Source organism: Trachemys scripta, chromosome 11 (genome assembly GCF_013100865.1).
Source record: "Trachemys scripta elegans isolate TJP31775 chromosome 11, CAS_Tse_1.0, whole genome shotgun sequence".
In the NCBI taxonomy this organism is placed as follows: Eukaryota; Metazoa; Chordata; order Testudines; family Emydidae; genus Trachemys; species Trachemys scripta.
Genome location: NC_048308.1, coordinates 41581161 through 41608444, shown reverse-complemented (window position 1 = coordinate 41608444; position 27284 = coordinate 41581161). Strand labels below are relative to the sequence as shown.

Genomic DNA, 27284 nt, shown 5'->3' with positions numbered 1-27284 from the left:
GTCCATTGAGGCACTGCACACATTAAAACATTTTTAATAAAAGTAATGCAAGTATCTTACCATTTGTATCCTCAGCTCTCTCCTCATGGGCAGCAAAAGCAGTCTGAATGAAGGAGTCTAAGCATTCCTGGGATGCTAAAAAGTATCAATATTGGGGCCTTCAGCAGCATGGTTACTTTGTGCATGGGGATTTCTTAGGTTTCTTCAAAGAAGAAATGAAATATTATGCTGCCTTGTGTTTGACTTGGCAGGACATTCCGATGCTGACAGGGAACCCATTCAGCCAGGAGAGGAACCACAGAGACAGCAGAAGATGACACTGAAGGACTCTGGAGGACCTGCTTGTTGGCACAGACAGAAGGAATCAAGAGCAGTTGGGCTTCCTTAGGACAAGGGAGGACTGGACTCTGAGGCAGGATGAGCCATTCCTGCAAACGGACAGACAACACAGGCAATGGAAGCATGCAAAAAGGGAAGGGGATCATGCACTCACCTAGTCCAAATGGTGGCAGAATGTTTTCAGAGCCTGCCCTGTGCTATTCCTCTTCCAGAGCAGGCACCTCCCCACCCCACACTACTCTTCCTCCGGCTGCTGCAGCCATGGATCCCCTCCACTGCTCCCCACTGATAGGGAGGAATATGCTCAACTCCAGGAACAACATGCTTTGCCGACACCACTTGCAGAGGAACCCTCCCAGAGCATGGAGAACGGAGAGGAGCCTCATCCTGTCCCTGTAGCCCAGCTTGAGCTCAACTCCCACACCCCATGCAGAAGACATCCCGTTTGTCCCCCTGCACAATAATCTGCAGCCATTCCCTCTCTCAGGGAGAGGGAATGGAGAGAAGACATTTCCACAGACATTAATGTTTGCCCATTTCCCTGGTGGGAATTCTTTTTGTTCAGTTTTTCCTGTTAAAAAAGTTTTAGATCCTATGTTCAATATATGTAAATAAAAGTTACTGTGCATTTCACTTGTGTGTGCACTTTGTTTCCTGAGTATGATTAATGTGATACTCCCTAGAGGTTCGGGATGGGGTGGCAAAAGTCTGGTGCCATGGAAATGCAAACAATTTTATCTGTCCCATAAACCCATTCCTCCCCTGCCTATGAATTTGCCGTTTTTTTAAAAAGGGGGTTCTTGACAATGAAGTAAACTGTGACATAACTGTTGCCATCCAAAGAAAAACAGAGCAGAATTTCACTGAAATATCTTTATGACTTTTTTAATAAGTGACAATACAGAGGAAAGAAACAAAAGTAAAACAACACTGAAGATATCTGACACTGAGGGTGCTTTTATCATCCCCACTCCACCCGACCATTACCATTGGCAACCATGGGAGTGCTCATGCATAGCACTTGATAAGTGCTATGAGCAACCCTGCCAGAAAACATTGAGGAAGGAATGTGTAAATTCCCTCCCAAAACTTTAGATTTTTTAAAAATTACTTTAACAATGCCTAAATGGGGTCAAGTTGCCTGTACAATCTTGGGGAAGTAGTTCTGTCCTGTGCACACTTGCTGTGGAAGTATTCCCCTTTAACCTCACATGAACTATACAAAGCACTGCACCCCACTATAATCTGATTTGCATTAACCACATTGCCATCCAGATGGGACAGAGGCATCATCAATGGAATTTCAGACACCCAAAGGCACAGTAAACCACCATTCTGTAGCTACTAGGTCTGTAGTTGAATTTCCTTTTACTTGGGTTGGCAATGTTGGGGTAAGGCTTCATGAACTCTGGCAGGAGAGAACATGCAGGGTCCCCGCCACAGCTGTGTCATCTTGGGGGAATAAAGTCCCTTCTTCCCCCCACCAACCTCCAACTTCTTGAGCACCCTGGCATCGCGAACCAACCCCTGTGGACCACTAAGCCCTGAAGAACCAGTGAAATGGTAACCTTTGCAGTTCATCTATTCATTGGCCCCTTTCGGTGGGCTAAGTATAGGGATGTGTGTTCCATTGATGGCTCCAGCATAGTTCAGAAAACCCATCCTCTGAAATTCTGCTATCATTTCAGGGACTTCGGTTATGGCAACCACCTGTTGGTAGATTTCAGTATCGATATCCTCACAAATCTGTACAACCACCGCCCTGACAGTTGGCTTCCCAACCCTGAGCTGGTTTGCAACTGAGAGGCAGCTATTGGAGGTTTGCAGCTTCCACTTCTGTATCAGTATGGGTTTCTGAAAATGAGTGGGACAGCACTGGAGGGCTGGTGCAAGCTCTTTGCACAACTGGATTAAGGTCTGTTTCCTCATTCCAAAATTCTGCAACTATGGTTGTCATCCCAGGTTTCCAAGATGATTTTCCAGGACAAGAAGCAGTAGTCCACCCTGGACATATGGTTGTGGTCCTGGCATCCAAAACAGATGTTCCATGGGATCCAAGTGGATTTTCATTCCCCCTCTGGGTCAGCCATTTTCACCATCTGAAATCTCTCCACACCAATTCTATCCAGTATCTGGTATTGCGCTGCACGAACATTTGTCCAGCAAGCTATAGCAAGAACAGATCATCCTCATTATGGATGTGCTTCATGTCTCCAATGCAGTTTGGTAGAAGCGAGAGCTGACATGGAGCTGACATCGTCAAACGTGTGAAGGCAGCGTACAGTTCCAGCAACATGCAACAAGGCACTTTCTAGAGTGTCTCTTGTGATGCACAAGATTCTGGGATATTGTTCCAAAATGTCATGTACCACTAATGTCACGTACCAAAAAGGTGCAGTGTGGATGAAGGACTATGCCAGTGCACAGCATATAGCCATGCTTAGCACAGCATATGTGAACACTCAGTGCAGGTATGGGGTACACACTTTAACAGTTCATGGACAAGTAACTGTGTACACTCGCAAGTGCTGACATAGACTAAATGTTTAATGTTGGACAAAGAAGGTCATGGTCTCAGCCCCAAGGAGGTCATAGTCTAAACTGGACAATACAATTAAGAGTCATTAATGACAGGAATTGGAAGGTCCACTCTCCAAGTGCTGCAGATGTATAACTAAGCTTCTCTGACGGGTTATCGCCGTAGATGCTTTGTAAAAGGATTGTATTATGGAGGAATCTGCATGAAAAGATACTGAATGGTATCCTAGGAGAGGCATACTGCTCCAAGCATAATGGCACTGGAAAAGTAGGGTAACAATGCTTGGAGGAACGTTTGGCCAGATAAGGAAGAAATGAGAAAGATGTAGGTGGGAACCAAGCACATCAATAAAACTTCTCTCTATCTAGATTATTATGCCCCTCCCCCCCACGGCATACCTATGAAAAGATGCAAAGACAATTAACTACACCGCTACCTCGATATAATGCGACCCGATAGAACACGAATTCGGATATAATGCAGCAAAGCAGTGCTCCGGGGGCATGGGGCTGCGCACTCCGGTGGATCAAAGCAAGTTCAATATAACGCGGTTTCACCTATAACTCGGTAAGATTTTTTGGCTCCCGAGAACAGCGTTATATCGAGGTAGAGGCGTAGTTTCTCAACTTATTTTCCCAAAGGTCATCATATCTCATGAACACTGGGCCCATCCCATGAGTGATGGAATGTAATTAACTTATTATCTAGTTACTGAAATTAGGGTTGTAAGAATACAGTAAAAACAGATTCCTGTATGTGTAATTCACAAGGTGCAAAAAAGAGGGGCTATAAAAAGCAAGATTTTCTCAGTTTTTTATAAACATCCACTTACAGGTAAATACTGGAGGCTGTCTTAACTGAGAACATTTACAGAAAAATCACCTGTGCTAACAGAAGGTCAGTGGAATCAACATTAGTACCTTTGGGTACCCTACTGAAGACAATACTCCTACAGACAAACCCATTTTAATTAGCTCTGTTGAAAGTTTAATAAAAATGGTTGAAAAAACAGGTCTAACCACGGGAGCATTGCATTCCTTTGTCATATTCCATGGAGAATTAACAGTTATGAATTGTCCATGATAACTAGAGAGAGATGGTTGATATGGCTATCAGAGTGCTACACAACATAGCCCTTTATTTCTAGCCCCTTGATATTCTCAGGTTACTAACATTTTAGACATGATAGAACAGTAATGACCTGCATAAAATACTGCTAACACTAAGAGTAGGCTGCATCACTTGCAGTTATTCACTTTAAAAATATAATCTGTTTTACGTCACTTCATTAAAACCAGTTGAGACAAAGGATTTAGCCGAACAGTTCGAGTTAACATTTCCCCTTAGAAAAAATGTTTCTCAGTTTTAAATACCTATTTTCGTAGCTTGCTATAATTTTTAATTTTAATTCAATGAACAAGAAGTTAATTTACATTTGTTTTCTCACACTATTTAAATTCTTTTCTTACAACTAGTCTTAAAAATTTTGACCTGTCTTCTACTCATTCTTCATGTCAACCAATCCTATGACTGTTAGAGAGTTTAAGGACTCAAATCTATCTTGTTATACTTAGCTGCCTAGTGGATATACAGAAAATAAATGTCAGAATACTAACCAAGTGCCACTATAAACTCTTGAAGTGATAAAAACGGTTACTCACCTTCGTAATTGTTGTTCTTCGAGATGTGTTGCTCATATCCATTCCAATTAGGTGTGCGCATGCTGCGTGCACGATCGGAGAAATTTTCTACTAGCAACACCCGGTGGGTCGGCTGTGGAGCCCCCTGGAGTGGCGCCTTCATGGCGCTGGATATATACCCCAGCCGACCCAGCACCCCCTCAGTTCCTTCTTGCTGGCTACTCCGACAGAGGGGAAGGGGGGCGGGTTTGGAATGGATATGAGCAACACATCTCGAAGAACAACAGTTACAAAGGTGAGTATCTGTTTTTTCTTCTTCGAGTGCTTGCTCATATCGATTCCAATTAGGTGACTACCAAGCCTTACCTAGGCGGTGGGGTCGGAGAGAAACATCGCTGTGTGTAAAACCGCTGATCCGAATGCAGCGTCGTCTCTGGACTGCTGTACTAGCGCATACTGAGCGGCGAAGGTGTGTACCGATGACCAAACCGCCGCTCTACAAATATCCTGGATCGGGACATGAGCCAGGAAGGCAGTCGAGGAGGCTTGGGCCCTCGTGGAGTGGGCGGTGAGGTGCGGTGTCGGGACACCGGCCAGGTCGTAGCAGGCACGAATGCAGGACGTAATCCAAGAGGAGAGACGTTGTGAGGAGACCGGTAAGCCTTTCATCCGGTCGGCCACTGCAACGAAGAGTTGTGTCGACTTCCTAAATGGCTTTGTACGCTCAACATAGAAAGCCAGGGCTCTGCGTACGTCCAAGGAGTGCATACACTGGTCTTGATGGGTAGCCTGTGGCTTAGGATGGAAGACCGGGAGAAATATATCCTGGTTCACATGAAAAGGTGAAACTACCTTGGGAAGAAAGGCAGGGTGGGGGCAAAGTTGCACCTTGTCTTTTGGAAAACTGTATATGGAGGCTCAGACCTAAGGGCCCTGATTTCAGAAACACGTCGTGCTGAAGTGATGGCTATAAGGAAGACTGTCTTCCAAGATAGGTACATGAGTGAGCAGGTAGCCAATGGCTCGAACGGGGGCCCTGTGAGCTTGGAGAGAACCAGGTTGAGATCCCACACCGGAACGGGTTGGTGTTGCTGTGGGTACAGTCGCTCTAAGCCCTTGAGGAATCTAACGATCATTGGGTTAGAGAAGACCGAGGAAGCAGGTCCTCCTGGGTGGAACACCAGTATAGCAGCCAGGTGAACCCTGATTGAAGATATCGCCAAGCCCTGCTGTTTCAGGGATAGGGGGATAGACACCTGCAAGGGGGGCGTGGCTCGCTGCCCACACCAACAGGAGAAACGCTTCCATTTGGCTAAGTAGGTGGTCCGTGTAGAGGGCTTTCTACTTCCCAGCAGAATCTGTTGCACGGAATGCGAGCATTGCAGCTCTGTCCGATTCAGCCATGGAGCATCCACGCCGTGAGGTGGAGCGACTGCAGGTCGGGGTGACAGAGTCGGCCGTGGTCCTGAGAGATCAGATCTGGGCACAGAGGAAGCGTGATCGGTGTTTGAACCGACAGCTCCAGAAGCGTGGTGTACTAGTGCTGTCTTGGCCAAGCTGGAGCGACTAGAATCATACGTGCCTGATCTCTGCATAGCTTGAGCAGTACCCTGTGGACCAGTGGGAATGGAGGAAAAGCGTAGAACAGCTGGTCCTTCCATGTTAGAAGGAAAGCGTCCGACAGGGAGCCCGGAGATCGCCCTTGTAGGGAGCAGAACGCGTGGCACTTCCTGTTGGCTCGAGATGCAAACAGGTCGACCTGGGGAAATCCCCACCTCTGGAAGACGGAATAGATGATGTCTGGATGAATCGACCACTCGTGCGTCTGGAAGGACCTGCTGAGATGGTCTGCTAGCGTGTTCTGGACTCCAGGGAGGAACGATGCCGTGAGATATATCGAGTGGACAATGCAGAACTCTCACAGGCAGATAACCTCTAGGCATAGGAGAGACGATCGGGCTCCTCCTTGCTTGTTGATGTAGAACATGGCCGTGGTGTTGTCGGTGAGGACTGACACGCAACGGCCATGGAGGAGACCGAGAAATGCCTGATAGGCTAGGTGCACCGCCATCAGCTCTCGAACATTGATGTGCAGAGCTAGTTGGGATGCGGTCCACAGGCCCTGGGTATGGTGCTCCCCGAGGTGAGCGCCCCAACCTAGAGATGAAGCGTCGGTGACCAGGTGCAGGGAGGGCTGTGGGGCATGAAACGGCACTCCTGCGCAAACCTCCTTGTGGTCCAACCACCAGGTGAGAGAGGTCAAGACCGGGTTTGGAACCATGACCACCATGTTCAAGTTGTCCCGATAAGAACGGTACACCGATGATACCCAGGCCTGAAGTGGGCGAAGCCAAAGTCTGGCATGCCTGGTTACGTAAGTACAAGAGGCCATGTGACCCAACAGGCCGAAGCACGTCCTTATTGTGGTAATCGGGAAGGCCTGGAGCCCTCGAATGATGCTTGTGATGGTGTGAAACCAATTGTCTGGTAGAAGAGCTCAGGCGAGTCTGGAGTCTAGGACTGCTCCGATAAACTCTATTCTCTGGGTTGGCTCCAGAGTGGACTTCTCCTTGTTGAGTAGGATGCCTAACTCGTGGAACGTTTGTAGTATTATCTGGACGTAGGCTTGAACTTGCTCCCTAGTGCGGCCGCGCACCAGCCAATCGTCTAGATATGGGAACACCTGTATCTTTTGCTGACGAAGGTATGCTGCAACAACAGCCATACATTTTGTGAACACTCTCGGAGCGGCGGACAAGCCGAAGGGAAGGACGGCAAATTGGTAGTGCACCCTGTTTACTACAAATCGAAGGAAGCGCCTGTGTGGGGGGTAGATTGCTATGTGAAAATATGCATCCTTCATGTCGAGGGCGGCGAACCAGTCTCCAGGATCCAGGGAAAGGATGATGGTCCCCAAGGAGACCATGCGTAACTTCAACTTTACTATGAATTTGTTGAGTCCGCGTAAGTCTAAAATGGGTCGCAGACCCCCTTTTGACTTGGGGATCAGGAAGTAGCGGGAATAACCCCCCCTGCCCCTTAACTCTGGTGGCACCTCCTCTATGGCTCCCATAGAGAGGAGGCCAAAAACCTCCTGTATAAGGAGATGCTCGTGAGAAGGCTCCTTGAAGAGGGAGGGGGGGGGGAGGGGTGGGAATGAAAAAAACTGTAGAGCGTATCCCCTCTCCACCGTGCGAAGGGCCCAACGGTCTGATGTTATGAGGGACCAAGCACGGTGGAAACGGGAGAGGCAATCCCGAAAGGAAAGAGATGGATCCTGGGTAGTGGCTGGGGCGCTGTCCTCGAGCGCACCTTCAAAAGTTTTGTCTAGGACCTGAAGGTGGCCTAGGTGGGCCCTGGTTCTGACTGGGCTGAGGGGCGGTCGACCTTCGCCTACCACCTCGTCCCCGCCTTCTGGCGAAGTCCTGTCTCGGACGAGGCGGGGGAGGGTAGAACCTTTGAGGCTGGGGCCTAAAGGGTCTGCGCTGGGGCCCTGGGACATGCATCCCCAGGGAGCGCATGATGGTTCTCAAGTCCTTGAGGCCCTGTAATCGAGAGTCCGTCTTCTCCGAGAACAACCCCTGGCCCTCGAAAGGTAAATCCTGCAGGGTCTGCTGCAGTTCTGGCGGCAAGCCCAAAACCTGGAGCCAGGAGACGCGTCGCATGGCGATGCCCGATGCTAGCGTCCTGGCGGCAGAGTCCGCTATGTCCAAGGAGGCTTGTAAAGAGGTCCTAGCCACCTTCTTACCCTCCTCCACTAAGGCCCCGAACTCCTCCCTTGAGTCCTGGGGAACCAACTCTTTGAATTTACCCATGGAGTTCCATGAGTTGTAACTGTAGCGGCTCAAGAGCGCCTGTTGGTTCGCGGCTCTGAGCTGCAGACCCCCCGCCGAGTACACCTTACGCCCGAACAAATCGAAGCGCTTAGCGTCCTTCAATTTGGGCGCTGCCGCCTGCTGGCCATGATGCTCTCTTGCGTTCACCGAAGACACAACCAGTGAGCACGGTGGAGGATGGGTATATAAGTACTCAGTCCTTGAAGAGGACGAAGTACTTCCTCTCTACCCCTCTGGCTGTGGGTGGAACGGAGGCAGGGGTTTGCCATATGGTAGTGGCATTAGCCTAAATCGTCCGAATCAGTGGTAATGCCACCCGGGATGGGGCATCAGCCGACAGGATGCTCACCACCGGGTCCTGCACCTCTACTATCTCCTCCGCCTGGAGGTCCATATTACGCGCCACCCTACGTAATAGGTCCTGGTGGGCACAAAGATCTATTGGGGGCAGGCCCGAGGCTGTTGTGCCCGCCACCGCCTCACCCAGGGAAGATGAGGAGGATGCGTCCGGGGGCAAGGGGTCCAAAGAGGGGTCCTGTTCTAAGGGTCCCTGAAGCGGAGGATCCCCTGCCCCAGGGTCCATGGCCTGAGGTGGTGTAGGCACGGGAGCCTCCATGCCCCCTGGTGGGGGGCAGGAGATGGTGGCCTCCGGGACTCTGGGTTCAGAGCGTGCCGAGTGAGAGGCTGATGGTGGAGCCCCTTGCGCCTGGTGATATGCCCACAGGGTCCAGAAAGACCAATGCGTAGGGTCCTGCGCAGGGTCCTCTGTCCCCTCCTGCCAGTGACCCAAGTCAGTGGCAGCCTGACCCTGAGGAGGGTATGCTGATCGCGAAGCCCCGTCAGAGGAGCGAGACGCTGATCTCGAAGGCCAAGGCGGTGCCGAACGCGGCTGAATGGGCTCAGTGTGATATGGTGCCAATTGGTGCTGGTCCGTAGGCGATCGGTCCCTGCGCGGTGCTGGTGAGTGGTACCGTGATCGGGATCGGTACCGCTGGCCATGTCAGTGCAGAGACACGGATCTGGACCGAGACGAGGATGACCGCCTGTAGACATGGTACTGGGAGCGGTCCCTCGAACTGGAGCGGTGCTCGTACCGGTGCCGAGAACTAAGTCGTGACTCTGATCGGTACCAATGATCCTGACGGTGCCGAGACGTAGATCGGTGCCGTGAAGAGGACCTAGGCCGCGAATACGACTGGTGCCGGGGTGAAAGTCGGCGCCGGGACTGCGAGCAGCATCGGGACCTGCTCCGAGACCTGGAGCGGTGCCACGAGTCCACGCTCGGAGACGGCGGGCGTACCAGGGCAGGCTTGCCCCTGGATTGCACTGTGCGAGGAGCGGGCGGTGCTGCGGGTTGAGATGGCGCAGGCTCCGTGAGCGCGATAAGGTCTTTTGCCGTCGCAAAGGTCTCCAGAGTCAACGGGAGACAGGGCTCCACCACTGATCGAGGTGGTGAGCCAGTCCGCACCGGACTCAACGGCCCCGGTACCGGAGTCAACGGTGTAGCCGATATCTGCGACTTCTGGCACTCTAAAGTCGGACATGGCTCTACCACTGGTACCGGGGGAGCCGGCGTCTGCAGGACAGCAGTCCCCTGCGTCTTACGGGATTTCTTATGCCCCGGAGACAGGGAACAGCGCCGGGGCCCTTGTGGCGGCCATGGTGCCGAAGGAGGCCGGTGCCGTGAGGCCTTATCTGCGTCTGCTCGCGGTGTAGTACCAGTCGGTGCCGCAGGGGTGCTGTGCACCGAGGCGCTCGGTGCCGGAACTTGGCGCGCCGAGGGAGGATCTGGGCTAAGTGCTGCCTCCATGAGGAGCTGCCTAAGCCTAAAGTCCCGCTCCTTTTTGGTCCTTGGTCTGAAAGCCTCACAGTTCTTGCACTTCTCTGTCTGGTGGGACTCTCCTAGACACTTCAGACATGAGTCGTGCGGATCTCCCGTTGGCATAGGCTTAGCACAGGACGCGCACGGCTTAAAGCCAGGAGCCTTGGGCAAGAGCCTGGCTATGCACCGGGGGAAAAAGGGGGAGAAGAAGCCCCCTTAACCTCCGCTAACTATTTACAACTATTTAACAATGAACAGGAATAACTATCTAAAGACTATACAACAACTATAACTACAACTATCTACAAGAATTGACAGGATAAGCTAGGGAGAGTGGAGAACAGCTATGCCGCGCTCCACAGTTCCAATGACCGTCAGGGGCGGTAAGAAGGAACTGAGGGGGTGCTGGGTCGGCTGGGGTATATATCCAGCGCCATGAAGGTGCCACTCCAGGGGGCTCCACAGCCGACCCACCGGGTGTTGCTAGGGTAGAAAATTTCTCCGACGATCGTGCACGCAGCACGCACACACCTAATTGGAATCGATATGAGCAAGCACTCGAAGAAGAACTAGTGAATAGGTTAGAGAGCAAGATCATTAGTGGATGCACTTTAAACTGTGCCACTTGGCTAAACTAGTAGTAGGTTAAGTTATTATCTATTGTGTATGGAAGTAAGTAGTAGTAAAATTTACTTCAGCTGCTGAAAAACACATCCCAGAACTATGAAAACAAAGTTGATGTGCGTCTCACCTGCAGGTGGAAAATGGAGCAAACTGGACACCTTTTTCTTTGCATTCTCTCACTATTCTTTCCTTTACATTCCTGCAGAGGTCTATAACCCTGTAACAGAATATATAGTTTAAAAAAATAAAACCAATTAAAAAAATTTCCTATGCAGTATTCTATACACTAATTTGTCTTCAACTAGCAATATTCCTTTTTTATTACATTTATGGCTCTAGTTTAAAACTCGCATAAAACTACAACGATCTTCTTCACTAGTCCAAAACAATACACTTTAATAATTACAGTTTAGGTTTGGTTTCATTTAAATAAAAAGCGTAAGAAAAAAAATGCCCATCAGACCTCTATAAAAATAATGCTATTCCTCTTCTGGGCATCTATTGGGTGACGAGTTTATAATTTTGATTGTACATGCTAGCTCCTGAGACTCTGTATTGTTTTTTCAGAGGGCATGTAAGAGGGCTGTACTATCAATGAAGAGGAATGTGTTGGATATTTTCTTCTGAGCTGCAGTGGGACAAAAGTGTTTGGCACGGTAGCTTAGAAAACAATTCAAAATAGAAGCATGTACACTAAAAGCATGTACACTATGCAATACTATAGCCTTTTGGTATGTTGCAAGGCTGAGAAAGAAGGGATTCCTCCAGATGTTGAAGATGTGTATTAATTTACCAGCTAGAATCTTATTAAAATTATAATTTGGCACTAAACTATTAAAATACGTCATAAAACCAGTGATATTTAATTTTACTTAATTTTATTATTGCATTTCTCTGGGACTGATCCAGGTGCATTCAAAACTTTGAAACACAATTTGAAAGGTGGGCTTTTTCATTTAATTTAAATCACTCCAGGTAGGCTCTCTCACACAGAACTAGAGAGATGCTATTTAACAATTGTTTAATTTAGAAGTTTTATACAGATCTGTATTTGGAAAAAAATATTTGGATTTGGAGGGAGGAATGTTTGAAATTAAAATTTTGCTCAAAATGTCTTCTATCAGCTAATCTACAGTGTGACCCTGGTAGAGACTCTGAAGGAAGGTACAGGTCCCAATGCCAAAACTGGAAATAAGGAGTTAGTACGTGAGCAGAATGAGTGAAAAATAGGTTTGAATCAACAGATGTAAAAACCTGTTCACTCTGCTCTGCTCACAAAACTATAGAGGGGAAAATGAGAAAATTAATTCAGTGACTGGATACTTTGACACTAGCTGAAAATTAAATTTCTGTAAGGGAGATATAAATAACTAACTTTCAGTTTTAAAATCCTTCATGCCACCCACACATTTTAGAGAAGGAAACAGCAGCCCCTAAAACAAGGACTGAAACAGGGTTATACCAGCTGCTAAATCCAAGAACCGGGATGCTGGGTTTGTTGGGATTCTGAACATACACAAGTCATTTCAAACCTAATTTCCTATCAACTCTATAATCATAAGCTATCAGGGGACCAAAACTGATAAGAATCTGTTTAATGTGTGGGGTAAACAGGAATTAAAAAAATAAAATAAAACGTACAGAGCAAATAGGTCAAATTCTGGAGCTCTCAAATGCTATGTAATCTATTTAAATATGTTTAGGCCTTGATTCTCAGCTGTGGCTGAGAGCTTAGGTGAAGCTTAGAATAGAGAGATAATACTGCGGGCATCTGCACTGAGCTAGACCCCCATGTAAATGTAATTTGAATCAGCTGCCCAAGGGTATATCCGGCAGCCAAGGATCAGCAGGATTTAAGGACATCCTAGCCATGCTCCCTGGTTGGGCTGTAGGGAAGGGTGGTTTCCCCTGGGCTGGGAAACTCCAGCTAGTCAAACTGGCTTCAAAGCCATTTTGTGTTGCCTCATTGCAGGGGAAAAGCTGGTATATAAACCTTAAGTCACATGATTGTTTAAGGTTAGGTAATACAAAATGAAGCCTACTTCCTTCCCCTGCTGGCTAGCTCACTTCTCTGAAAGCATCTTACTCACAATTCTGTCCCTGCTAAGCCAAGTACAGCTTTAGAAAAGCATCAAGCAAGGAGCATCTGCCTGCCACAGAGTGGCTGAGATAGCAGTTTTTCATGCTGGTTTTAAAATGCAGGACATGTCCTCTCCAAATCTGGCCTACCACCAGATATGCTGGCACTTTTCCACCACTCCCACCAAAGGGATCCATGCAGAGAGCAAGGTTTCATGATGCCTTAGATCAACATATCTCGTGTGCTCCTATGGGAGCAGAGAAGATGCATATACAAGGATGGCTATTCAAAGAGAACCAATAGAGAAGTCAGGCAGCCGAAAAAGAGTAAGCTACCACTGTGCTCATCAACTTCAGCCCCCGCTAAGAATTGCTTCTGCAGTAAAAGCAGATGCACAGTTGGTACCGTTGTACTGTACCATACCACAGCCCCAGAAGAGATCTTACATCCACAGGAAGGGAGCTCACCCAACAAGTTGGGAAACATTTAACTCCTTCAGGAATTCTTCACAACACTACATAGTTTTAATAATTGAAACTGTAAAATCATCAAGTGTTATCAGCTCATTCACTCAACCTCTTAAAAATGGCCCTGCTACTGATTCCTGTGGCACCTCAAATTAACTTTTCTGCATAAAAAACTGTCCATTTATGTTCATTCTTTATCTTTTAAGGATTGGTTTTTAGATCCATAATGGGACTTTCCTTTCACAAAAGCCTAAATTTACTTGTTAATCAGAGGCAGAAAATACTTAACACAAAATTTTCCAAAAGTCTGCAAAAGATTACATCTACCAGTTTTCTATTTTACAGTCTACTCTGATACATCTGTTATCTATTTTGATTTAAGAATGAACTTCAAAAGAAGAAAGTCTCTTATGTTTGATTTTTCAAAGAACAGTTTAAAGACCAGAATTGTCACCTTGCAGACCCACAATAAAAAAAAGTTACAATCCTAAGCAAGCAACATAGGCGTATTGTAAAATATTTATTGTGCATGGAATGGTTATGTATATGAAGTTTGCAATAGAATATGGCTCTGGTTCTACATTTTACTTTTAACGTTTCATTAATTTTTCAAGCCCAGTGCCACTTCTAATTCAATAATACCAAAAGGGACTACACTTCTGACCACAGAAGTCATAGTTCATGCTTTACAATGGCTCAGAAGTACACAAGCTCACATTAACATAGCTTGGAGTGTCTTCGTGCTTAAGTACATATAACTGTTTATTCTTTACATTTTATGTATACACACTTTCAAATTCCTATCAATGTCTAAAACCAAAGAAAAAAATTCTCAAAACCAAACTGAATAAATATCCATTACAAGATAACGAAGTTTTAATAGAAGTTTTGAACAAAAGAATACTACAATTATTTTACCTATCCCAGGGAACAGAAGTCTCAAATGATTCTCCTATTACATAGTAATCCAGGCCCAGGTCCTATTAAAAGCACAAAAAGAAAGGAAAGGACCAGTGAATTAGTGTTCTAATGTACATCTTTAGCTTCAGGATTCCAATTTACTTTAGGCAGCTACTAGACAGAGAATCATTACGTTGTATAATTTTTACATAGAAGACAGATTTGGCAGTCTACACTTATAAGATTTACATATCTCAAAAATCAACGAATATCTATACTGGGACCAAAACTAAGTTTTAAATATTAGGAACAATGCTGAAAGGAACTGGGATGCAGAGCTTTTCATTTTTAGACAAATAGTACAAGTCTGACCCTAACGGGTAGCTACCAAACACTGTTACCACTGATTCATGTTTAATAATCTATGTTAAACAACCTGGGGGTATTGCTCCTGTCTCTTAGTGAACAAGTATTTATATCACAAAAACAAAAACCGCCACTATACACAAAAGCACACTTCTTGGTTTTGATAGTGAAACTATCACACAAATAAATGCATTAGTTTCCTAAAAATGACACCATAAAGAAAAAGCAGTTTACAAACTACAATTTTGCCATAAGCCTGAAATATAAAAAAAGCCCCCAAAATTATATGCTAAGTAAAAAGATAGGCTTTTATGTACTCTTTGGAGAGTAAAATAATGAATTCTGAGATAAAACATCATTGCAAACAAACAAGAAACTTTTCACAGTAATAAACCTAATGGCAAAATAACTGAGAAACAAGTAAATTACTCGAGTAATTTTAAAAGAATTTGAATCTAAGTGTGTTGAAAGCCATTAGGATATCTGAAAATAAGTTCACTGGTTCTTCAAATCAGATGTACTATACAATTTTGAACAGCCTGCATCTGAGACTTTAAGAGACCACAGGATGTAAAGAAAAAATGTGACTAGAGTATAAAAACATAACCAATACAGAGCACTCACTTACGGAATACAAAAATAAATCTGAATCACGATTCAATGGAAAAAACATGGTTTTATTAAATATCACCTTCCCTTTTTGCCCAAGACAAGAAAGTTAGCGACAAAGTGAATGTAGTGATAAAGCTAAGTGATGTTACCATAGAATCAGACTAACAAACAGTTGGACAACAATTGTCAAGGAAACAGTATTCATTGTTAGACTCAAATCAATATAAGTTTAGAGAAATCAAGTGGGCCAACTCTAGGAGAGAAGGGCCTAGAAGGGAAATTGCCATAAAAATGAGAAAATACTATGGGAGATGAGAAAAAGGGATAGCAATGCCTAGGAGATATACAGTCAGGAAGACTTAGGAGTCATGGTTTAACATGTGGTTTATTGAAGTCCAAAAAGGCAAAAAACAAAAACAAAAATAACTCACCAAACAAATAAGACAACTCCCAACCTGCCAGTTAGTAAAAAGAAATAATCAACTTCAATAATTAAATTTGAAAAGTGGGATCATGATTGAAAGTATTACTGGAGAGAGATATAGAAAGCCAAGAAAAATATTCTCCAATTAGGTCTTTGAAAAAGGAAGACAGACTAGAAGCAAGAACAACTAGATAAAGAACTGGGGAAGACAGAAGCAGCCAAACTGTGACTATTCTAAAAGCTTCAGAACGTGTACCACCACGAAGATATTCACAACAGCTGTCCTGTGGAGGTTAAGAGTTGTTATTGACTGGACAACAAATGTGAGAAGGGGGCTGATTAAGTGCAATTATTCACCACATTATAAACAGAAGAAAGGACAAATGAAAGAATGAACTAAAATGCTGATAAAGTAAAAGTGGACTAAATTCATGTTGATGCAAGTATATATTAACTGTTTGATATAAAGAGCGCACATTTTATATTATGCACACCTATAAAAACATTATAAAGGTACTCCTGCTTGCAGAAGGCTTAAGTCTACCATAAAGATTATGGGATACAATATCACAAATGGGAAACAGTGTTACACAGCACAAGTACGTTTGCAATTTTGAAACCATGGTATCATAATGTAGAGGAAAACTATTACCAAAATGCTTATTCAATTTACTAGCCATTTTGTGAAGGCGGCTTAGAGACTGCTCATAATTCTGAATGGAAAACTTGAGAAAGACATATTTGAAACTTAGTTTTTTAAATCTCTGAATCATTGTATTTTAGGCATTTCTACTAGAACTATGGTGAGTATTTGAACACTAACAATATTTAGTATTCTAACTGTATACCTCCATACATATGCATAGCTCTAAGTAACAATAGCAGATATACATGTGCATCCAAGGCCGGGTATTGGCTCATCATATTGAATTACTGACAATGTGAATAGAAAACTCTAGAGGATTATAAAGTATTCTAATCTTTAAAGATGGAGTGAATCTTGTCTAAGGAGTTCTCTTGTGGCTTACAAAGAAGTTTCCTGCACTGATTCCCGGTCTTGTTCACTGGACCAGAGCTCTATTGAAGATAGGAACTCAACTGCTGGGAAGAGCTCCATGCACTGCTTAAGTGACTCCTTTGGAGAAACAAGGAGTGGCAGTAATAAGCCATGGAGAAAGTCCATCCTGTCGTTCCAGCTGCAAGAATGCTAGCTATAACATGGGATCTTGAAGTCAAGTATTTTATAGTGGATGTAATGGGATAGATCCTCCAAGATGCAGATGACTCATTGAGAAATGCAAAGAAAAAAGTGCATATCTATGGTGAAAAGGTCTGCCAAACTACTGGTGTGCATATACATCAAACAATTATTGCCGACTGGTTAGTATTACGGTAGCACCCGGAGGCTCGAACAAAGATTAGGGCCCCATTGTGCTAGGCACCGTACAAACAGTTCCTGCCCCTAAGAGCTTACTATTTAAATAGACAAGACAAAGGGTACTAGGAAAGGATGTATTTATCCCCATTTTATAGATGGAGAACTGAAGCACAGAGAAATTAAGTAACTTGCCCAAAGTCATACAGAAAGTCAGAAGCTTGAAACTGAACATAGTCTCGAGTTCCAATCCAAAGACTTAACCACAAAGTCTTCCTTCCTTGCTGAAGAATTGCCTTTTAGACACCCTTAAGTCCTACAATTAAAAACAGCATTGAGTACTGAGTTTGTAGATGGGAGACAGGTAATCCTACTTCTGTCACTTACTCCGTTTGTAACCCGGGGAAAGTCACTTATGGCCTGATTTTCAGAGGTAAACAGCATCTGCATCTCCCAAAAGGTCAGTGGGACACCTGGATGCTTAGCACCTCTAAAGATCGGTCCATTGAGATTTACAATTCAATTTCTTTGTCTGGAAAAAAAATTGTCATAAAAAGGGGGTGCAAATTAATGTTTGTACAGTGTTTTAAAAGTGAAAAGCACAAATAAATGCCAATTTTATGTACATGCAGTATTGTTGTAGATGTGCTGGTCCCAGAATATTAGAAAGAGAGAGAAGGTGGGTGAGCTAATATCTTTTATTGGACCAACTTCTGTTGGTGAGAGACAAGCTTTCGAGCTTACACATGACTCTTCTTCAAGTCTTGGAAACTAACTCAAAGCATCATTGCAAGGGCCTACCAAATTCATGGCCATGAAAAACACGTCATGGACCATGAAATCTGGTCTCCCTGCATGAAATCAGGTCTCCCTGCGTGAAATCTGGTCTTTTGTGTGCTTTTACCTATACTATACAGATTTCACAGGGGAAACCAGCGTTTCTCAAATTGGGGGTCCTGACCCAAAAGGGAGTTGCGGGGGGAGGGAGGGTGTCGTCGCAGTATTGCCATCCTTACTTTTGTGCTGCTGCCTTCAGAGCTGAGTGGCCGGAGATTGGTGGCTGCTGACTGAGGGCCCAGCTCTGCAGGCAGCAGCGCAGCAGTAAGGGTGACAATACCATACCATGCCATCCTTACTTCTGTGCTGCTGCTGGCGGTGGCTCCGCCTTCAGAGCTGGGCTCCTAGCCAGCAGCTGCTGCTCTCCAGCTGCCAAGCTCTGAAGGCAAAGCTGCCGCCAGCAGCAGCGCAGAAGTAACGGTAGCAGTACCACAACCCCCTCAACACCTTTTTTGGGTCAGGACCCCTACAATTACAACACTGTGACATTTCAGATTTAAATAGCTGAAATAATGAAATTTACGACTTTAAAAATCCTATGACTGTTAAATTGACTAAAATGGACCGTGAATTTGGTAGGACCCTAGTCATTGCTAAATACAAGGTGGAACACATTTTAAGTAGTTAGCACATTTCAAGGGACCATTTAGGGTGAAGTTTCCCATGAACACACCTACAGTCATAGGGAGGAAAGGAAGGGGGGGGGAAACCAACTTTGGGGGAGTTGTTAGTGGGTTACAGATTGCTGTAATAAGCCATAAATCCAATGTCTCTATTCGGTCCATGATTTTTAATGTCTACCAAAGTGTAACGAATTTAAGCTCACAGGCCCATCTTTTAAAAGTGTTGTTCAGGTTTCCTTCGAGGAAGGGGACTGAGAGATCAGATATGGAGTGATTGCTTTGTGAAAAAAAATGTTCACCCACAGGTGATCTGATGTTTTTGTCTTATGTTCCTGTGTGAATTCATTTGAGCGCGCAGTGATTGTCTGGTTTCACCCCACAATAGTTGCTATTGGGGCATTTAGTGTACTGGATGAGGTCCACTACATGTTGTGATAGGCATTTGTCTAGCAAAACTTTGCCAGACACTAAAAAATCATGGATTTTTACCTTATTTAGCAGTGACACACTGAATTAGTTTCACAGAAGCTGAAGAAGAGCTCTGTATATGCTCGAAAGCTTGTCTCTCTCATCAACAGAAGCTCGTCCAATAAAAGATATTACCTCACCCAACTTCTCTCTAAATTTATGTACATGTAAAAAAGGCATAGCCCCTAGAGAGAGTTTTGATTAATCTTTTCAAGTCCAAAGAAAGTTTGCACAAAGAATTTGAAATAAAATCTTTATGCTTTCTATATGATTTGTTGGGTACGGAAATAGTCACACCAGAGCAGCAGAGAATAAGAGTGACCTACCCGAAGGTAAGCGATGACAAATGTCAGCATGTAACCTCTCTGTCCATTATCTTCTCCAGCTGCCAGACCACTGCAATTGATGACAGTTAATTATTAACATAGATCTCAAGTGAACTGTTTTTCACATCTTTCCAATAAAAATAATAAAATACTTTGGGTCAAGAAATGTATATGCAAATAGATCAGAGAGAACTTCAACTTGAAATGTTTCCAATTTAAACCTGAGTGAAAATTTGTTTCAAGTCATCACACCTAGCAGAAATCCTCCTATTTTTTAAAAACAATGTTTTATCTCCCTGATTGTTGAAAGGCCCACACGAAAAAGGGGAACTGAAAGTACAGACTGGGTAAATAGTGAAACTCGCTATACATGGTGTTGTTCCGTACAAAATTAACAACCCGGGTGGGGGTGGGGGGAGTATTTCTCAGTGATGCTAGCCACAGACATTACTTGTAAAAGTTGTAGGTAAACTTGCTAGTGTTAAAAATGTGTCCACTACACACTTTTAAATCTATTTTATTTGTAAAACCTGAAATTTACAATAATTTTGTCTTATTTTAAGTTGAATACAGAATTTGGGTAAACAAGATGATAGTCTAAAAAGTTTAATATTAAAAATTATATTCGTAAACCTAAGACTATCAAAAGGTATGTATCCTTACTATGTGTTTGTACAGGGTCTAGAACAATGGGGCCCAAACCACCATTGGGGCCTCTGGCTGCCACTATAATACAAGTTATTAGTACTACTCATGCAATTGTCATGACTTCCAAATAAGGAGGTTTCAACCTGGAATTAAGGTTGAAAGAGCTGATGATTAATTCAGGGTAACATGTATTACAGAGATTGTGTAATTATCCCAAAGTCAGGTATTAAAACCCCAGGAATTCAGAGTTAAGATTAAACAAAAGAAATGCAAACATATAGGGAAGTTCACAGTTAGGACACCAGAACTCTGTCTCATAACAATACCATGTAATAAAACATAATTATGATTAGTGTGTACAATAGACTATATTAAGCAGATTTTAAAAGACAATAGTTTTTTTCATTTTCTCTCTCTTCATGTCACTACAAGGCAGCACTAAAGTTGTTGGATTCCTTCATTGTGCATTTCCACACCTTAACATGTTTGTCTTTTAAATTAAGCTTAAACTCTGGATCTCCTGCGTTTTCATAGATTTTAAGGGCAGAAGGAACCATTACATCATCTAGTCTAAATTGTGTTTGACTGAAGTGTATAATCCAGAAAAGCTTCTAGTCTTGATTTGAAGATATCATGAGATGGAGAATCCACCACTGCATTTGGTTGTTTGTTCCAAGTGTCATTCACCCTCACCATTAAAAATCTGTGCCTTATTTCTAATTGCAATTTGTCTGGCTTTAGCTTCCAGCCATTAATTCTGGTTATGCCTTTCTCTGCTAGACTAAAGAGCCATTGGGCACCTAGTATGTTCTCACCACAAAATTAATTATACATTGTAATCAAGTAATCTCTCAATCTTCTAGCTGACAAGATTAACAGACAGACCTCTAAATTTCTCACTGTAAGGCATTTTCTCTAACCTTCAAACAGTTTTTGTGGTTCTTTTCTGCACTCATGCCAGTATTTCAACATCCTTTTAAAAATGTGGGCACCAGAACTGGACACAGCATTCTAGTGTATGTATCATCAATGCAATATACAAAGGTAAAAACCACCTTCCTACTCCCCTGTTTATACATCCAATTATTTAATTAGCCCTTTTAACCATAGCATTGCTCTGGGAGCTCTTGTCCATTACAACCCCTAAATCATTTTCACAATCACTGCCATCCAGGATGCATTACCCAATTTTGTAAGCAAGGCCTTCCTTCTTTGTTCCTAGATGCAAAGACTTCAAATTTGGTTATTTTAAAATACATTTTGTTTGACCGAACCTAGCTTACCTAAGCAATCCAGAACACTCTGTATGACTACCTTGTCCTCATTTATAATGCTTGTGTTTTTTTGTTTTTTGTTTTGAATAATTACACCATTACCTTACCTTCAATTTAATATAATATTATATCGAGGATTTTTATTTTTTTTTAAGATTAAAAACTACACACGAGTAGTTAAAAAATGAAGAGAATGTTACAATGTGATATTTATAATTATCTAAACACATGTAATATCAGCTTTGAAATCTTTTAGGGCCAGATTAATCAGCATGCTCTGCCAGGTTTACTTCAGTCTGGAGCAGCATAAAGTCAGTTTCTACCAGCTCCTGTTTCCCTGCTGCATACACACAGTTTACTCCTCACTAACCTACATCCAAACTCCCCAAGTTTCCTGAGTTTGCTCCTGTCCTCCCCTTCCTTCCTGGTCTCCCTCTTGAATAGATCTGGTACAACAGATAGATTTGGAAAATAAATATTTAGGATTAATGGTTTGGCCATTCTTCATAACTAAAAGTTTCTCCTCCAACAGGGAATTATGAACAACAATCTTCTACAAAGAATTCCAGTAAGGACTGCCTTCTTGAAAAATGGCTGCCTTCTCTTTTTATCATCAACTTAAACGTACTTAATTTTTAGTAAAAACTGAGCATCTGCCCTCTGAAAATCAAGCTACTTTATGTCGTCTCAAGGGGAGCACACAAAAATGGAAGCACCCCATATTATTTGTATTACCATAGTGCTTAGGAGTAGGACTTCATTGTGTTAGCTCTGCACAAACAGAACAAAATAAAAAAACAAAACTGTTCCTGCCCCACAAGTTACTTTTGAAAATATAGGCCTAAGTGTAAGATGTTCCTGATTCTTTTTCAATATTTTTCACCAGAGGTTTATTAACCCCAACTTCTTTTCTGTATCAGTGCTTCAACCACCAGCTTTAAGAACTGAACAAGTCATAACACTGAGATGGAGACTAAACCGCTTAAATCTTCATGATTCCATGGACTTTATAGATAAGTAGAAGTTTTTTTGTTTGTTTTTAATTGTTCTTCAATAGAATCCATGTGTCAAGAGAATATAAAAGGTTAACCATAGTTCCAAAGTTAAGAGGATCACCATAAAAAGAGGTAAAAATTAAATGAAGTTCAACTTTTCTTAGTAGATTCCACACAGTTCCTAGACAAAGAACACCCTCTAAATCAATCACCGGAGTGTTTCTAAAATCATTCACATTGAAAATAAGAGTTCAGAGAACATTTCCCTCAAAACTACAGGAATGCAGCCAGAAAATCTCAGAACATCTAGTAAAACTTTAGCCTATGTTTGATTCGATTCAACTACTAAATTTGGTTTTGCCTCTCCCCTACAGTCAATGGGATGTCTTCCTGAACATTCGCCTTGCTCTTTTCTCAATACACAAAAGGCATTCCATACAAATAGGAATATAAGGTAAGAGTTTGGGACAGGTGAACTTTGCTTTTCTATTAATTTTAAGTTATTTTCCATAAGCAAGATTTATACTTCAGTATATACTTTCTGCAGCCATGTAGTAAAAAGCTCACCAGTGTAAAGTAACGTGAAAAGCAAACACTCTCTTTAAACAGCATCAGTTAGGCCTTGGCTACACTGGCGTTTTACAGTGCTGCAACTTTCACGCTCAGGGGTGTGGAAAAACACCCCTCTGAGCGCAGCAAGTTACAGCGCAGTAAAGCGCCAGTGTAAACAGTGCCCCAGCGCTGGGAGCCATGCTCCCAGTGCTGTAAGCTAATCCCCTCGGGGAGGTGGAGTACCTGCAGTGCTGAGAGAGCTCTCTTCCAGCGCTGGTGCCGTGACCACACTCGCACTTCAAAGCGCTGCCATGGGAGCGCTTTGGAGTTTTGAGTGTAGCCAAGCCCTTAAAATAAAGATCTCTGCCTATTTGTTGTTCACTTGGAAATTTAGTAAAAAGTTAGGAAAGTGAGTCTCTAAGCGATCAAATGCGATCAAAACAAATGTTAGTAGCTTAACATCAATATTTCTTTAAGAGATTAATGACTTGATTGGCACATTGCTGAACAGACTATGAAGCGAAAATGAGATTTATATTTTAAACCCTCAATGTAAAAAGGTGAACATTTTCAAGCATCAGGTGCTTGAATCAAACAGCATTTACAGCAAAACCTGTCTCATTACCATCACTGCAATCCCAGTTGAGCCTCCTTGCAGTAGCAGAATTCAAATACAAATAAACTGATAAACACGAATGTCCTCAATCTAGTCAAAACTGTTTCTCATGAGGCTACATACTTTTGCTTCCTTAGATGTGAATGGGACTTAATTCCTGGGCAATCTTTTTATCATGAAAGTTGAACTTACAAATGTAGAATTGTGTACAAAAAAACTGCATTCAAAAATAAAATAATGTAAAATTTTAGAGCTTACTAGTCTACTCAGTCCTACTTCAGCCAATCGCTCAGACAAGCAAGTTTGGTTACAATTTGCAGGAGATAATGCTGCCTGCTTCTTGTTTACAATGTCACCTGAAAGTGAGAACAGGCATTCGCATGGCACTGTTGTAGCCGGTGTCGCAAGGTATTTACATGCTAGATGCGCTAAAGATCATATGTCCCTTCATGCTTCAATCCCCATTCCAAAGGGCATGCATCCATGCTGATGACAGGTTCTGCTCACTAATGATCCAAAGCAGAATGGACTGACGCATGTTCATTTTCATCATCTGAGCCACATGCCACCAGCAGAAGGTTGATTTCCTTTTTTGGTGGTTCGGGTTCTGTAGTTTCTGCATCGGAATATTGCTCTTTAAGACTTCTGAAAGCATGCTCCACACCTCGTCCCTCTCAGATTTTGGACGAAGCTTCAGATTCTTAAATCTTGTGTTGAGTGCTGTAGCTATTGTGACGTTGCACCCCATAATGCTTTATAGAAATATGCTTATGAGTGTAAATATGACATAACTGGAATATGTTTTATGCTAGATATGCAATGTAACATATCTCTGCAAAGGTTATGATCTACTGAGTATATTCATCCTATTTGCATGCATGTATCATTTTTGTATTTGAAGTTATGAATATTGGCTATGTACTTGTCTGATTTTAAGTAGCCTCAGTGAAGCATTTGGTCAGCTTCCTGAGAAGACTATTCTCAGTAAATGCCCAATCAAGAAACACTTAAACCGACAATGAACTCAGAGACGCCAATCCACATCTGAGCTTTCCTGGGAAATGGGGCGTCAGCCTGTAAAAAACTGAGTCATGCATGGACATGTGCCTTGCCTATTTGTCTGCAAAACTCCATCATGTGGAAGGGATTTTACATAGGAGAGAAGGGGTTTCCACCCACAAAAGACAGTCTATTTAAGCCCCTGGAAGCCCCTCCATTCTGGTCTTCAGCTGGCACAAAAGATATCTCCTTGGGGTGGAGAGGCTACCTAAAAAAATGGAACAAAAGACAATAACTACAGAGTGTGAGCGATTGCTGGACCCAGACTAGGAGGAAGTCTAGTCTGTAAAAGAGGCTTATTGGAACATCTCTGAGGGTGAGATTTACCGGCATTTAGTTTTCACTGTATTAGGCTTAGACTTGCATGTTTTTGTTTTATTTTCTTGGTAATTTACTTTATTCTGTCTGTTATTACTTGGAACCACTTAAAACCTACTTTTTGTACTTAATAAAATCACTTTTTACTTATTAATTAACCCAGGGTATGTATTAATGCCCGGGAGGGGTGAGGTGGGGGTGGGGAGGACACAAACAGCTGTGCATCTCTCTCTCTCTCTCAGTGTTATAGAGGGTGAACAATTTATGCGTTTACCCTGTATAAGCTTTATACAGGGTAAAACGGATTTATTTGGGGTTTGGGACCCCATTGGGAGCTGGGTATCTGAGTGCTGGAGTCAGCAGCACTTCTTAACTGAAAACAGCTTAAGCCTGCAGCTTGTGGGGGATGTGGTTCAGACATGGATCTGTGTTGGCAAGGTTCTGAAGTCCCAAGATAGCAGGGACAACGGGCTCAGAGATAGTCCCAGCACATCAGGTTGCAGTCCCAAGGGGGTTTCTGTGATCCAACCCGTCACAGCTATTTTTAGAAATCTCACATGGTACCTTCTTTGCGTTTTGTCAAATTTTCTGTGAAAGTGTTCTTAAAACAAACGTGTGCAGGGTCCTCATCCGAGACTGCTATAACATGAACTATATGGCAGAATGCAGGTAAAATAGAGCAGGAAACGTATGCAATTCTCACACAAGGAGTTCAGTCACAAATTTAAATTAACACTTTTTTTTTAAACTAGCATCAGCAGCATGGAAGCATGTCCTCTGGAACAGTGGCCAAAGCATGAAGGGGCATATGAATGTTTAGCATATCTGGCACGTAAATATTTTGCAACGCCAGCTACAAAAGTGTCATGCGAATGCCTTTTCTCACTTTCAGGTGACGCTGTAAATAAGAAGCAGGCAGCAGTATTTCCCGTAAATGTAAACAAACTTGTTTGTCTTCGTGATTGGCTGACCAAGAAGTAGGACTGAGTGGACTTGTAGGCGCTAAAGTTTTACATTTTGTTTTGTTTTTGAGTGCAGTTATGTAACAACAAAAAAATCATCTACATTTGTAAGTTATACTTTCACGATAAAGAGATTGCACTACAGTATTTGTATGAGGTGAACTGAAAAATACTATTTCTTTTGTCATTTTTACAGTGCAAATATCTGTAATCAAAATTATAAAGTGAGCACTGTACACTTCGTATTCTGTGTTGTAATAGAAATCAATATATCTGAAAATTAGAAAAACATCCAAAAATATTTAATACATTTCAATTACTATTCTATTGTTTAACAGTGCTATTAATCACTATTAACTAAAAAAAATTAATTGCGATAAAAAAAATGAATCGCATGAGTTAATCGACAGCCCTACTTTGTTCGTTTTTTGAGTCTTTTTACAATAATCTCTACCAGCAAATTACTACTATGGAAAAATAACAGAAGATGTGGATTGATTAATCACTGGTCTTAATGTTTTTTGTTTTTAAATGATCTAAATATTTTCTAATTCTGAACTAATTGACTCTCTTCCCACAGTTCTATTTCCATTTTAAAAATGAAAGTAAACTTCTAAGGAGTATTATTTAAACACATATTTCAGCACATATTTTTATGTTATGTGACATGATCCAAAATTATGAGAACTCCATCTTAGCTCTTCCACAAAGTTCTGAGAAAATAAGTAGTATGTGCAAGACATCTCAGCGTAATACAGATGTGTTCAAATATATGAAATTACACCATTGCACAGATATCTTAATAGTGGCTCCTTGAATTCATAACTAAGGTATAGGTTGTATTTACATACTCTTGTACTCACCAGGTGAGCAAAACTGGAATGGCTATAATAGTAGACTATTAAGTCGCAAAGGTGCTTTGGGTATGAGTGAGCAAAGACATTGGGGCCAGAGAGAAGGCAAGAGAGGGGGAGACTTGTGTTGCTCAACAGCAACATAAACCCACCAATATAGGAACAATGCTGAAGAGGTGTCCTATTTTTCGTTGGCTTGAATCTTATGGCTTTAACAAAGGGCATCATAATTGTTTTAAAGACACGGTGGCATGAGTCCTCAGGACTGTGGTCTAGAAAAGAAACCCCCAGTGAAGAGGGGTAAAAATGAAAGTAATTTACAAATAAAAATGGAGCTAGAAGCTTAAACTGATCAAAATTAAAGCCTCATTTTCATTACTATATGCAGAACTGGTAGCTCCACCTATAGATAAGGTTGCCTAACACTTTCCATTTATAAGATCCTGTTTTCAGTGCACTGACTGAAACAGGGGTCCAGTGGAAAAAGTAGTATGTGATCATGTAATTAAAGAGTTATAACATATACACACAGGGGGATGATTTACAGTTGCACTAGCAGCTTTAATTCTGGCATTTGCTAACTTCTGAGTGGTTGTCTTTGCAACCTTATGTTCTCGTGTATTTTTATATGTAATAGAAAAAAGCTAATGAAGTGCACTCAAAAAAAAAAAAAAAATCAAGGGAATTTTATATATTCAAGAGTGACCAGGATACCAAATTGTTTATGT

At 42.8% G+C, this 27284-nt stretch overlaps 1 protein-coding gene across 4 annotated transcripts in view; it reads right to left on the bottom strand.

Moving 5' to 3' along the window:
* Positions 1-27284, bottom strand: part of AGPS (alkylglycerone phosphate synthase) — a 142246-nt gene that overhangs the window by 24447 nt on the left and 90515 nt on the right. Inside the window, exons 15-18 of one of the 4 annotated variants that reach the window (XR_004647629.1) lie at positions 19279-19348; positions 14266-14327; positions 10928-11017; positions 61-428 (exon numbers count right to left, since the gene is read on the bottom strand). The exons of 1 other annotated variant lie outside the window; for it this stretch is intronic. Coding sequence is in view for 2 of the 3 variants with exons in the window: in XM_034785325.1 (XP_034641216.1) it covers positions 365-428; positions 10928-11017; positions 14266-14327; positions 19279-19348 (286 nt within the window). In the remaining variant the exon portion in view is untranslated. Of the gene's footprint in view, positions 1-42; positions 429-10927; positions 11018-14265; positions 14328-19278; positions 19349-27284 lie in introns of those variants that run through there. 2 more of the 4 variants (XM_034785325.1, XM_034785324.1) reach the window with 2 other exon arrangements.